The sequence below is a fragment of the Budorcas taxicolor genome, chromosome 11 (assembly GCF_023091745.1).
Source record: "Budorcas taxicolor isolate Tak-1 chromosome 11, Takin1.1, whole genome shotgun sequence".
NCBI lineage: Eukaryota > Metazoa > Chordata > Mammalia > Artiodactyla > Bovidae > Budorcas > Budorcas taxicolor.
Window position 1 is genome coordinate 48358106 of NC_068920.1, and position 12018 is coordinate 48370123.

Here is a 12018-nt window from a genome sequence, read left to right on the forward strand (position 1 = left end):
TTATTTCTGCAGCTACTTCACCTGGTTCTTCTTTGAGTCACTCAGCTTTTAGCCCTAAAACCTTCTCTCCCGTGGGCTGGGCATGTGAGGCTCTCCGGGACACCTGTGTTCATGGACAGAGCCTCTTCTGCAGCGTTTTAGCTGCACGCGGTCTGTTAGTAGTTGGGCAGGGTGCGCTGTCTTTCTCTGCAGAGCTCACGGGCCCGTGTCTCCCAACACCACACGATGTTCTCCTGCCCTTGCTGAGTCTCCTAAGGGACACTGCTGGCCTACCCAAGCACAGCCAGGCACCCTTCTTCTTTCATTATTCATAGAATTATAGATCTGTGGAGTTGCGGGGAGCTCTGCAGATTATCGTTTAATCATCCATTCCGTTTTGTCTCAAGGAAAGAGGGGAGATTCCTCTATTGAGGAGGACCAGCTGACGTGTTAATGAGTCAACAAAAAGCCCATTGTCATTCTGTGGGTTACTGCAGAAAGGCCTCAGATCCATCAGATAATCGCATGTGCGGCCCAGCACAGAACATCTCCATGTCTAACATAGTTTTAAAGTCGCAGACTATGGCCCTATACTGTAGATGTGAATTGCTACGCACCATTCCAGGAGTCATCTCCACTCCCCCTGAGCTAATCTGGGAAGCGCTTCTATTGCGTGTGACAAGGCCCTCCGAGCCTGGCTCATGATAAACCAAATCAGACTGTGGGCTCCCGATAGCTGCGCCACCTCAACCACCGTATCAAAACTGACAGTGCGTGCCCAGCCCAGCCCCTGTTCATCCCGGGCGCCGCACACGCTTCTGGCTGGCAAAAGCCTCAGTGCTTTGCCTGCCGCCCTGGCACCTACCTGCAGAGGCCCACTCCTCCCTTTCTCTCCCAAAGCCCTTCCTTGGGCAAGTTGGGTCCTGTCTTCCCACCTATTTGTGGGGCAGGTTTCTTGTGCTTTAACCACCTAACACCAATTACAGAGTGGGCCTGCCTGGGGGTCACATGGAGAGGCTGCTGTTCCTGAGAACGCCCATGGTATTAGTTAGAACTTAGAAAAATACCCAACCTTCTCTGGCTTTCCCCCTCCTCGCATTTTTAAAAGGAATATATGCTCATTAAAACAAAAACATCCCCAAACCTCTCAGTTCAGCAACGTACAAAGCAGAAAAACAAAAGCCCACTGCCGCTGCCCTGAGAGATTATGACCGTCAAGTGCCCCCTGGCCCTCCTCTCTGTAGAGAGCAGAGCCTGGCAGCCTCTCCCCTCAGTCCCCACGCCCCGTCCGCCGCTCCTGGGCCCCTGCAGCAGCTGGCGGGCTTCCACCGCCTCTTCGGTCTTCCTCGCATCCCCACCCTGGGTTCCAGGACACTGGACTCCCACTGGCCACCCCCTCTCTCTCCTTGCCCGACCACCTCTCCTCCTTGACCTCCCGTGAGGGGGAAGCCGGGCTCAGGCCTGGCTCTTGTGTCTCCTCTGTTCACTCCCACCTCCTCTGGATTTCATCCAGGAGCCTGGCTTCAAGGATCATCTAGCCAGAGGCTCCTGAACACACAGGTCCAGTCCGGACTCCTCTCTTCAAGCCCAGGGCTTATCTTCCTACTCCACCTCTCCAGTTGGATGTGTAACGGTGTTGAAAATTCATCATGGCCCCCAAATGAACTCCTGATCTTCCTCCACAAACCCGCTCCTCCTATAGCCTTCTCGCAAACTGTGGAGTCACCCTGACTCATCCCTTTGGTATACTCTATACCTAATTTCTCAGGAATTCCTGTTGGCTCTGCTTACAAAGTGCATCCAAGACCTGGCCACTTGTCACATCTCCACTCCCCCATCCAGGGCCAGGCCACCCTCGTGTAGCCTCCGGGGTGGGCCCCAGCGTCCGCTGGCCCCACCTCAAGTCCACGTTAGCAGGGTCCCCTGAAACTGTAAGTCAGATGATGCCCCTCTTCTGCACAAGACCCTCTCCTGGATCCTCTTCCACTCGGAGTAAACGCCGAAGTCCTGACTCTGGCTACAAGCTGCTGTGATCTGAGTCCCCTGTGACTTCTCGGGCCTCTTTCTAACTCTTTCCATGGGCCACTCTGCTCCAGGCCACACTGACCACCATCACAGTTCCACAGACAGCTCAGGCACACTGCAACCTAACTGCCTCTGCATGGCTGCTCCTGCTGCCTGGATGCTCTCCCCAGGGATCCCCAGATGTCCACGTGGCTCCCTCACCTTCTCCCAGCCTTTGCTCATATCACCTTCTCAGTGAGCCTATCCCTGACTACTTTATTTGAAACTGCAACCTGTTCCTTCCATACCACCTAGTAATCCCTGTATCCTTTAAAAGAAAAAAAAAAAAAAAACACTTATCTATTTAAAAAAAAATTTATCACGCTCTAATATTATTTTTAATTTACACTGCTTTTGTTTACTATGTCTCTCCCCAGCTAGAACGTAAGCTCTACAAGAATAGAGCTCTCTGTTCTATATTCTATATGTCTTACTCCCTCAGTGGCGCTGAGCACACTGCAGGCATTCAATAAACGCCCGTCAGCCAATGACAGGAAGGCCTCTTAGACCTGCCCAGGTGCTCTGCAGCCTTTCCAGTGCTAAGACCCTTTCACACTGAAGAACTCTGAGCCCCCAGAGCGTCCTGCTACCTGGGAGGGGCACCCTCTTCTGAATATCCCCTCACCTTTCCTCTTCCCAGCCAGGTACCTGCTGGGGCACCTTTTCCCTGCATAGTCCCACAAGCGGGGTAACGCCCACTCTGATGCTCATCCCCAGTGTAGGCTGAGCTCAGGCCCCTCACCTGAAAGTCCTCCTCATCCAGGATCTCCTTCCTCCACTTGATCAAGAAAGCTGCACACACGTAGAGATGAAAGTGGGAGAACCCTTCTGGTTCAGACTGGGAAGGGGGAAAAAAACCAGAAAGAGTTAGGTTTCCAAGCCCTGATGAGAAGCTGGCTCCAGCCCTCTCAGACCCACCCTTCTGTGGGGGAGGCAAGCAGAGCAGCACCCTCTCCGTGGCTGGGTGCACAGAGGCCCTGCCCTCGAGGACAAGGCAGACAAAGAGGCAGAAAGGAGGTGGGGAGGACTTACGAGCGGCTACAGGAGGCAGGGAGCCGGGTGCCTCAGGGACAGCCTGGCGTGTGTGTTTGTTGGGGGGGAGGTCTCCCCATACCTGGTACGTGTCCCACAGGCGGATGGTGCAGCGAAGGGGAAGCTCCCGCATCAGCAGGTTGTTCATCCAACGGAAGGCAAACTGTAGGTATTCCACCTCGTACCTCCTGAAGTGATTATGTACCTGCTCTAAAACAGAAAGGGTCATTGGCCCCCTGAGTGCCACCTAGGGGATTGGACCCTGACTCACATAAACCAAAAAGGTAGTTCCTGTTTCCCTCTTTTTTTTAATTTGTTTATAAAGCTGTGTTGGATTTTCACTGCGTCACGTGGGATCTTTCGTCGTGGCGCTTAGGCTTGGGTGCTCTGTAGCATGAGGGATCTTACTTCCCCGACCAGGGACTGAACCCATGTCCTTGCATTCCAAGGCGGATTCTTAACCGCCGGACCACCAGGGAAGTCCCAGTTTCCATTTCTTTTCAGCTCCTCCCCCGGGGGAAGCCCAGCATAGAGGGGCCAAACCTGCACCTGACCGTCCGGGGCTGGATCCCACCACCTCACAGCAGCGCTGCTTGGTTAGCTCAGCCCCACACGTAGGAGAACTATTTGAACATCCCACAGTGACATTCTGGGGGCCTTTCTTCCTTTGCAGGGCTGCTAGAGCCATCAAGCGGGGGAGACATAAGGCTCACTTGGCTGCTTGACCTTGTTACGCGTCACAGAAGGAGACGCGATGGAAAAGAACTGTGCGGGTCACCTTGGCCATCCTCCCACCAGTGAGGATTCCTCTTCAGCCTCTCTGACAGATGGCAGCCAGCAGGGACTTAAACAGCCGGGGAAAGAGGCTCACCGACTCCACTCAAGGGCAGCCTCTCCCACTGATTAAGTGATTCGCCGGAAAGTGCTTCACCACATTCAACAAACACCAGCTCCCCCGCCAACTCCCACCCCGTGGTGTGGGCGTGGTGTTCTGGAGCAACCCAAACACGCCTGACCCCTGTTCTATATGGCAGCCCTTCAGATTCTGCTTGATAGGATTTTTTTTTTTTAATCACTATCCTCCTCAGTTTCCTAATCTATAAATGGGGATACTTATTCAAACCTCAGTTAGTCTGGGGGCGAATAAAATGAGAAAATAAAAGTGTCTACAACAGCACTCTCATGTGGAAAATACTACAGCTTTTGAGAGAGTAACTATCAATAATGGTTATATCTAGGGAGCAGAATTTAAAGAAGGGGGAGGATTTTTACTTTTGGAGTTTTTTGGAATTGTCTAAATTTTTGTAGTGAGTATTACTTCTATAATTCAAACACTAAGACATATACATTTAAAAATACACTATATTCTAACACGCTATGCCTTTTTTATCAGATATTTTTGATGTTAGAAGAGGAAAAAAAAAGGCCAGACCAGACAGTGGAAACAACTACAGCACAGGCCCTCTGGAAGCCGGCCCGTCAGACAGCTCAGCACTCGCCCCGTCCCAGGAGCCAAGCGAGGGAGGCAGGAGCGCTGGGTGTGGGCTCGGCCTGGCGCTGACGGCTGGGCCAGGCAATGAGGCAGAGAGCTAAAAGCATAATCAAATAAACTCTAGGGACTGAAACCCTAAGTTGTAAAAGGGAGCTGGAGTGAGTGGAACAAATCAGGGAAGGTTTTCAAGGGAAGAAAGTCTGGGAAAGGAGAAAGATATGCAATCTCCATATGGGGGGCAGGGGGAGGGAGGGATGAAGAATGCACTGGTGAAGCAGAAAAATCCATGATGGAAAGCCAGTTAATGGGACTTATTAGTTGTGTAGCAACCGATAGAATTAACTGGTGCTGGACATTCCACTGAACAGAAGACCTTGCTGTTAGACTTGTACACGATCTTCATGAAACTTAATTTCAACTTCTCTCCCCGGGCCTCAGTTTCCTCACTAGTCAACAGCAGGGCTTCCTGACTTGCCTCCTGTTCTAACACTCCAGGACCCCACGGTGGGGCCAAAGACTTACTGCAGAGCTCCTGTTCCTCAAAGACACTGCTTCGGGAGGCCACGACTCCTGTCCCCCACCCAGACGGGTCCCAGGGAGCTATGGGGTGTCCTGCAGGGGTATCGGGCACACCTGAGGACCCTGCATGGAGCCCAGAAATCCTGAGTCACATCACAGCGGGAAGGACGAGGTCAGACTACAGCCTCGATGCTAAAAGCAACAGAGAACATGGGCGGGTTTGGGGCAGAAGCGGGATGTGACCGGAACAGAACTCTGGAAAGACGGAGGTGTGTGAAAGACGTGTGCAAGAGGGACGAGGACGGAGGAGGCGAGTGCTTCTAGGAGGAAGCTGCAGAAACTCAAGCGTGGCTGGACCAGAGCTGTGGCTAGGGCCATGAAGAACAAAAGGGTGAATTTGAGGAGAGATGCTGACGGAGGACTGGCAGAACCTGGCCGGAAACAAAGGCGAGAAGAGAATGTGACCTAACAGCAGAGTTCTGGCCTCACCTTCCCGGTGAGATGCGGACGGATGTCAGCATTGCCAGCAGCACCGAGTGAACTGGAAGGGGTCACGGCCAGGACAGGGGCCGAGGAGACGCCCCCCACCCGCCCCGCACCAGCATAATCACACTGTGTGTGATTCACACTTGTGTCAGAATCACACTGCTAGAGAGCTCTTCCTCTGAACCTACCATCGATCCGACTGACAAGCTCTTCCAGCGCCTTGACCTTCTTCTGGATCCCTGGTTGTGCAAAGGTGTAATTATCCTGCAAACGACACAGAACTCAGGCCGAGCAGCGAATGCCACACCATCGGGCCACCCCTCCCCCACGGTCAGTGAAACATGTTTCAAAGCACAAGCTGTTTCTCCAAAGCTGCTGCCAGTGTTGTGGGGAACAAAGGAGTCTCACAGAACAGCAGAGTGGGGGAAAGGCATGTGCTTTGGAGGCCAACTGCGTGGCTGGGAGCACAGCAGAATGGGGGGACAGGGCCTCATGAGAAAGGCGGAGCAACCTGGAGACTCCCCTAGACCCCAGGGGACACTAGACCATTGCCTTTTTTTTCTTGCTGCACAGCACAACTTGCGGGATTTAGTTCCCCAACTAGGGATCAAATCCATGTCCTCAGGAGTGAAAACACAGAGTCCTAACCACTGGGCTGCCAGGGAAGTCGTCTAGGATCACTGCCTTTTGAAAGCTGTAAAGCTAATGAACGAAGTAAAGATGGATGGCCAAAAGGGGAGGAGCAATGCTGGGGCCGGACTCAGGGGGCTGTCTGATGCGGAAGAGCAACAAGGAACCCAAAGGGAGCCCCAAGCAGGGCATCCCGAAAGGGGAGAGTCGCTCACCTGGATCCCGTCCAGCAGTTTGCTCATGCACCAAAAGCTATCGGCTTCTATGCTTCGCAGCATGTCCTGAGACAAATTGGTCACGTCAAAGTTCTCCACGTCCTCTTCTGCAAAACAAAAGGTGAAGAAAGTCCAGAGGTTTTCTCTAAAAAAATGGACAGAGAAAGACAGAGTCTAGTATCTTCAATGGGGTCCTTAAGGCCCAGAGGGAGCCAAGCTCATGTGAGGCCAAGGAACAGGGGCCTGCCCACCCCCATCCCCTTGCCAGGTGGGCAGGCATGTCCCAGGAAGGCGCTCGAGAATCTCGTGACAACACTGCACAGGCCATTTCTCACACCGGGTTGGCTGGGTCCAACACTTCTTTCTCTTCCACTGCATTTTTCATTTAGTTTGAGGGGAAAAAAAAAACACAAAACTTCAGGCTTCATGTTCAATGAGCTATATCCAGTCCCACGGAGACAGTCTGGAAAAATTCTTTGATTTCAGAAATTCAGTAAACTAACACACTCACTCTTACGGGCAGTGAGAACAGCTGGGATCAGGGAGCCCCTACAGGTCCTTTTAAAGACAGAATCCCCCTGTTCTGACCAGGCAGACCCAGAGCCTCATGCCTCAGATGTCAGGATGAGTTGTGTAATGGAAGATGGCCCAAACCCATGAAAGCTTCCAGGATTTCATGTCAACCAAGCTGGCAGTTATCAAGCTGGGTTCTGCAAAAACCTCCATCCTATAGGATACTCAAGTAAAAAAGGTTCCTTGGACAAACACAGCAGAGAAACGCTGCATTATATATCCTCATCTTGGAGATTCATAAAAGGATTCGAGAAGTTATTAGGAATTCTGCGTTAAGAAAATCTCCTTCATCTGGCTTACTCAGCGTTTCCCCAGTTTCTTTAGCCTTGGCACCTCTTTTAAAGAGTCCTGCCTGTGAGCGTGTCTTGGAAACCCCATACTAAGTTACAAGAATGAGAGGCTGTCCAACTGGTCTGAGACGCAAGAAGAGAGAACACAGGAGTCTTCTAAAAGAAGGAATGTGTGATGTTTCCTTCCTGCGGGGGATAAGGTGGACAAGACAGGCCACCTCAACCCACAGGCCCCTGCGTGCCCGTCAGAGGCCACACATGGAGACGTTCGGGCCCTTGCGCTCAGTGTCAAAGGCAGCTTCTCTCCTTGGAGCCCTGTTTGAAAACGGCATGTTCACTGCAGTCCCTGGTGCCGCAGAGACACAGGTATATGACAGAATGTATTCAGAATCCAGACCTTTCCTTCACGAGAATCATCACTCTATCAAGACTTACAACTGGACCTTCTCAGGATGCTGTGGAACAACTCTCCGATTCTCACCCTATGTAACAGTGTTTTCCTAATGGACCTCAAGGGCTGTAAAAACCCTTTTGGGGAGGGCGAGGTGCTTTGTCAGAAAAACTATGAGCCTGGCAACAGTGTAAAAAGTCCACAGTTAATACAAGCAAAGCGTCGACAACAGACCCTGGCACACGGTAGGCACGACATAGTTAATTTTAGGTGAGGTTTATTAGGAATTTGTAATGACATGGGGAAGCATGTCACAGCATTGAGGGAAAGGAGTAAAGTACAAAGTAATTTATGGTCTACTCTCAACTACTGTACATACAATATTTATGTGTTTGTATAAGCACAGAGGAAAAACAAAATATATCACAAGGGTTTACAGTGCTTATTCCCAAGGGAGTAGGGATAAAGAATTTTTATTTTCCTTAAGCCTAACTATTCAAAATTTCTACAGTAAGTATAACTTTTAGTCAAGAAAAAATGCACGATTCTAGCAAAAAGGAGCTACCATGGACTGCACCTGCCTTTTACTACCAAAAAGGGAGCAAGATTTTTTAAAACAACACTAAGCCCGCAGAAATGAAGACTTCAGATAATATATATATAAAGGTCTATTTGAGAAACCATACCAAAAAATCCTTCCACGGAATACCATCTTTCTTTTTTTTCTAACTTAACCATTTATGTGTAGTGGGTGTTTTGCCAGAGTGGGGGGTTGCCATATGTATACTATTAATTTAATCAAGTGATACTGGGCTCCAAGACCCAGCTCAGAATCTGCCTTTTTCTTGTTGCTTCAGCTTACGTTTCTAAGATCCCTCTGTGTTGCTGTTCAGACCTCTAGTTCACTGCCCCACACAGGCCACCACCTCTTTACCTATCTGTTCCCTGCCAAGGATGGATACCCAGGGGCCTCCAATACCCACTAGCACAAATAATGGCTGGAGGAACCATACGGGAACTGCTGTGGGCCAAAGGACCTAACCACGGGTACCAGCAGACCACTCTCCAGGAGCAGACTCCCAGCAGTGCGCTAGGGAACCACGTGGGCTCTCCCCTTTAGTGAGTGTAGTGGATCACACTAACCAGCCTGGGCAGTAGCTTCCCTTCCTCTGTAAAAAAAAAAAAAAATGAAGCCCATAACGAAGGCTCAAGATAAAAGCTCTCCCACTATTTGTATGTGTTTCACAAATGAAGATCCCGAGCTCCACAATAATCTGAAGGGTCTTGTCCTACCTGGGCATTCCAGAACACTGCAGCAGAAATGTCACTGGGAATGGAAACCACACACAGCAGAGTAACTGGGAGAGAGAGCCAGGCTCCCTGAGTACAATGGGGAGCAGGCTGCCACATGAGCCCTGGTGACCGGTGGCTTTTTTGTCAGACAGAACAGTCAGCGGCCAGGAGCACAGACTCTGAAGCCAGACTGTGCAGCTAAAATCCCGGCCCTGTCACTCACAAGCTCTGTGACTCTGGGCAAATGACTTTGCTTCCTGAGCCTCAGTGCTTCCTCTCTGAAGGTGGTAACATCCTACCACCAGTGGGGCACACTGTAAGGATTAAACAAGTCAATACATGAAAAGTACGAACAGTGCCTGGGATAAAATAAGCATTATGCAAATGTTAAGTATTACTGTTATTAAAGCCTCTGTCTTTTAGATCTCTGCTATTTGCAGCGAAACCTAACCTAATTCCAAACGTACCTTAAAAATAAAAGACAAATTTCAAAGCTTTCCATTTCCACCTTTGACTCTTAAGGAAGAAAATCGAACAACATGAGGTTCAAGTGGATAAGAATCTGCTCTCAGTAACTGTGCCAGTTCCCAACCTTAGCTGTCCTGGGGAGAAGGGGGTCAGCAGAGGACGCTGAACCCTCTCTTGGGGCCTCGCGAATTGGGAGCTGTCCTTTCCCCATGTTCTGCCCTCACACCCCGCCTGCCTGCTAGCTCTTGGCTTTCACACAGTAGGGGAGCTCACCAGCACTTCAGAGAGTGGGAGGAGGGTTTAGTTCTAGTGTTCTGCCTGCTGGGACGATAAAATTCACACATTCAGTCAAAAACTGTGAGCTAAGTGCACCAGCAAAAAGCAGCAGAGAAAGGGAGGCCCACATGCTCTCGGGAAGGGCTTCATTCAGCATCAACAGTCTGTTCAGAAGGATCATTAAACATCCCACTTGAGAAAATTCAACATATAATTGAAGCTGGAATGGGAAGCCATGCCAGCAATGCCGTCTCAGATGAGGGCAGCGTCTCTGGTTGTCATTATGGAGCATTCAGCAGCCAGGACTTGGACTGGAGGGAATGAGATTTTTAAGGGATATTTTATGGCTGTTTTAAGAGGCAAAGCATCCAAAAAGAGGAAACCCAACAGCTCTTTATAAAAATCGAATTGCCCACTCTAGGCTCAACAAGAACATGCTATCAAGCCCAGCATTATTACACGATAAACGTACCTGAGTGGTGGCCCCAGTCAAGTGTTCATTTTTCTTAGAACTCCAGATCTCGGGCCTAAAACTAGCCTCACCTGTGCCTCACACACTCCCCAACAGCTTCGGGAAGAACTGGTTTTGCTAAAACTGGTAAGAGTAACTTGTCCACTCAGTGCTCGAGGCATTTCCCAGAAAGCATCTGTGATCGCAGGGCAATTGCTAGATTTTGTGATCTGTTGGGTCAGAATCAACCAGCCTGACCCACAGACACAAGAAGATTCAAGGCACCAGACTACAGACAGCCCTTCTATTTTCCAAAGCCTCTGGCTTACCTGATTCCTGTCTGTTTAACTGGACTCATGAGAAGAGCTTACATAATATTTTCTGACCACAAAAGTAAGCTGCTTGAGAAAAGGAAAAAAATAAATCTTTTCAGCCATACATCTAAAGAACTTCATAAAATAGGAATTAAATCTTTCATCCAGTTTTAAGAAGAGTTCCGAGGAATTCATCCGATCACCTGAATGCAATAATTTTAAAGGGGTTCAAGTGCTATAGAAACTTGTTGGGTATTACTCATTTGGCATTTTTCAGGCAAGTATCTGTGACAAGGCCACCAGAGACGAGGATGGACAAGGTGGAGGGACCCCTCGGTTAACCCAGCAAAGTCAAACCACTTGACAAAGGACAGTGAGAAGAGGCAAGAGGTTTCTACAGAGCAGAAACCCACAGGAGCAGGGGGGTCTGTTTCATGAGAACCCTGTTCCAGACTGTGAGGAGACACGCTGTTTCCGAGACAGAGAGCAGCAGCTGACCACAGAGCCCTCCCCGAAACAGTGCCGGTCAACCAGGGCAGCGGCTAAAAGGTAAACACGAACGCAGAACCATCTCTGGCCAGCCACTGCTCAGCATGGGGCACCTGGCTAAAATGTATTTTAAAAACCAACACACCACCAAACCGACTCTACTTTCCTGAGGTTCCTGTATTACTTCTACTTTTATTTAATGAACAGTAATGGGTGCTGGCTAAATCAGCCTCTTGGTGCCCGGATTACAGGAACCCAAACTGTATGAGTATTCGTGTTAGAGGGGCAAGCGAGGGGCAGGTCCAGCACACACTCTGCCTTCACCTTCTAGAACCCGCCCAAAGACCACACACAGAGCCAGGCAGTGCATCCTCCAACAGGCCCTGGGAAGTCCAGGGTCCCCAGAGCTGGAGGTCAGCTGCCCACAGGTTCCTCATCTAGGCTCAAACATCTTGACTATGTTGGCCGCCTCAATTTCTCCTCCGTCACAGTGCCTCACTTATGCTTCGGTGAGATAAAAGAGACAGCAAGTGAGCATGCACGCGTCACCTGGCTCACCGCCAGGGAGACGGCAAGCCACAGCCTGCCCTTGGAGAGCTTACCTCTACAGGGGAGGAAATCCAGCCCTGGACATCCCACCAAATGCACACACTGCTCTCAACTGCCCACTGAAAGTAACCCTGCTCAGCACTCTGCGCGTTTCCACATATGTCTGTTGCTGGAAAGAGCCTCAAATATCCCTCAAATTTCTTAGCATGTACGAGGCTGCTTCGTCTATGAAGATGGGGCCAGGAGGCACCTTGAGGAAAGGGGTAAAGTGCCAGACAGGGTGAGGGCTAAAAATTCAGCATCAGCCCCACTCCCCAGTTCCCTCCAAACCCAGAGCAGGAGAATGAAAGGTGGAATCTTCTTATTCTAATGACTCAATTTATATAAAGTTTAGAGACAGGCAAAACTAACTGAGGTGTCAGAAGTCAGTAAAACATCCATAGTTACCCTTGTGTGGGTGAGAAGAACTATATGCTTTTATTTTCTGTGAGTAAACATCTAAAAGTG

General features: G+C 50.1%; 1 protein-coding gene across 1 annotated transcript in view; it reads right to left on the bottom strand.

The window, feature by feature from the left end:
* TBC1D22B (TBC1 domain family member 22B) overlaps positions 1-12018 on the bottom strand; it is a 68562-nt gene that overhangs the window by 12085 nt on the left and 44459 nt on the right. Inside the window, exons 9-12 of the mRNA XM_052648008.1 lie at positions 6418-6524; positions 5761-5836; positions 3158-3285; positions 2786-2881 (exon numbers count right to left, since the gene is read on the bottom strand). Of these exons, the coding sequence (XP_052503968.1) occupies positions 2786-2881; positions 3158-3285; positions 5761-5836; positions 6418-6524 (407 nt within the window). The remainder of the gene's footprint in view (positions 1-2785; positions 2882-3157; positions 3286-5760; positions 5837-6417; positions 6525-12018) is intronic.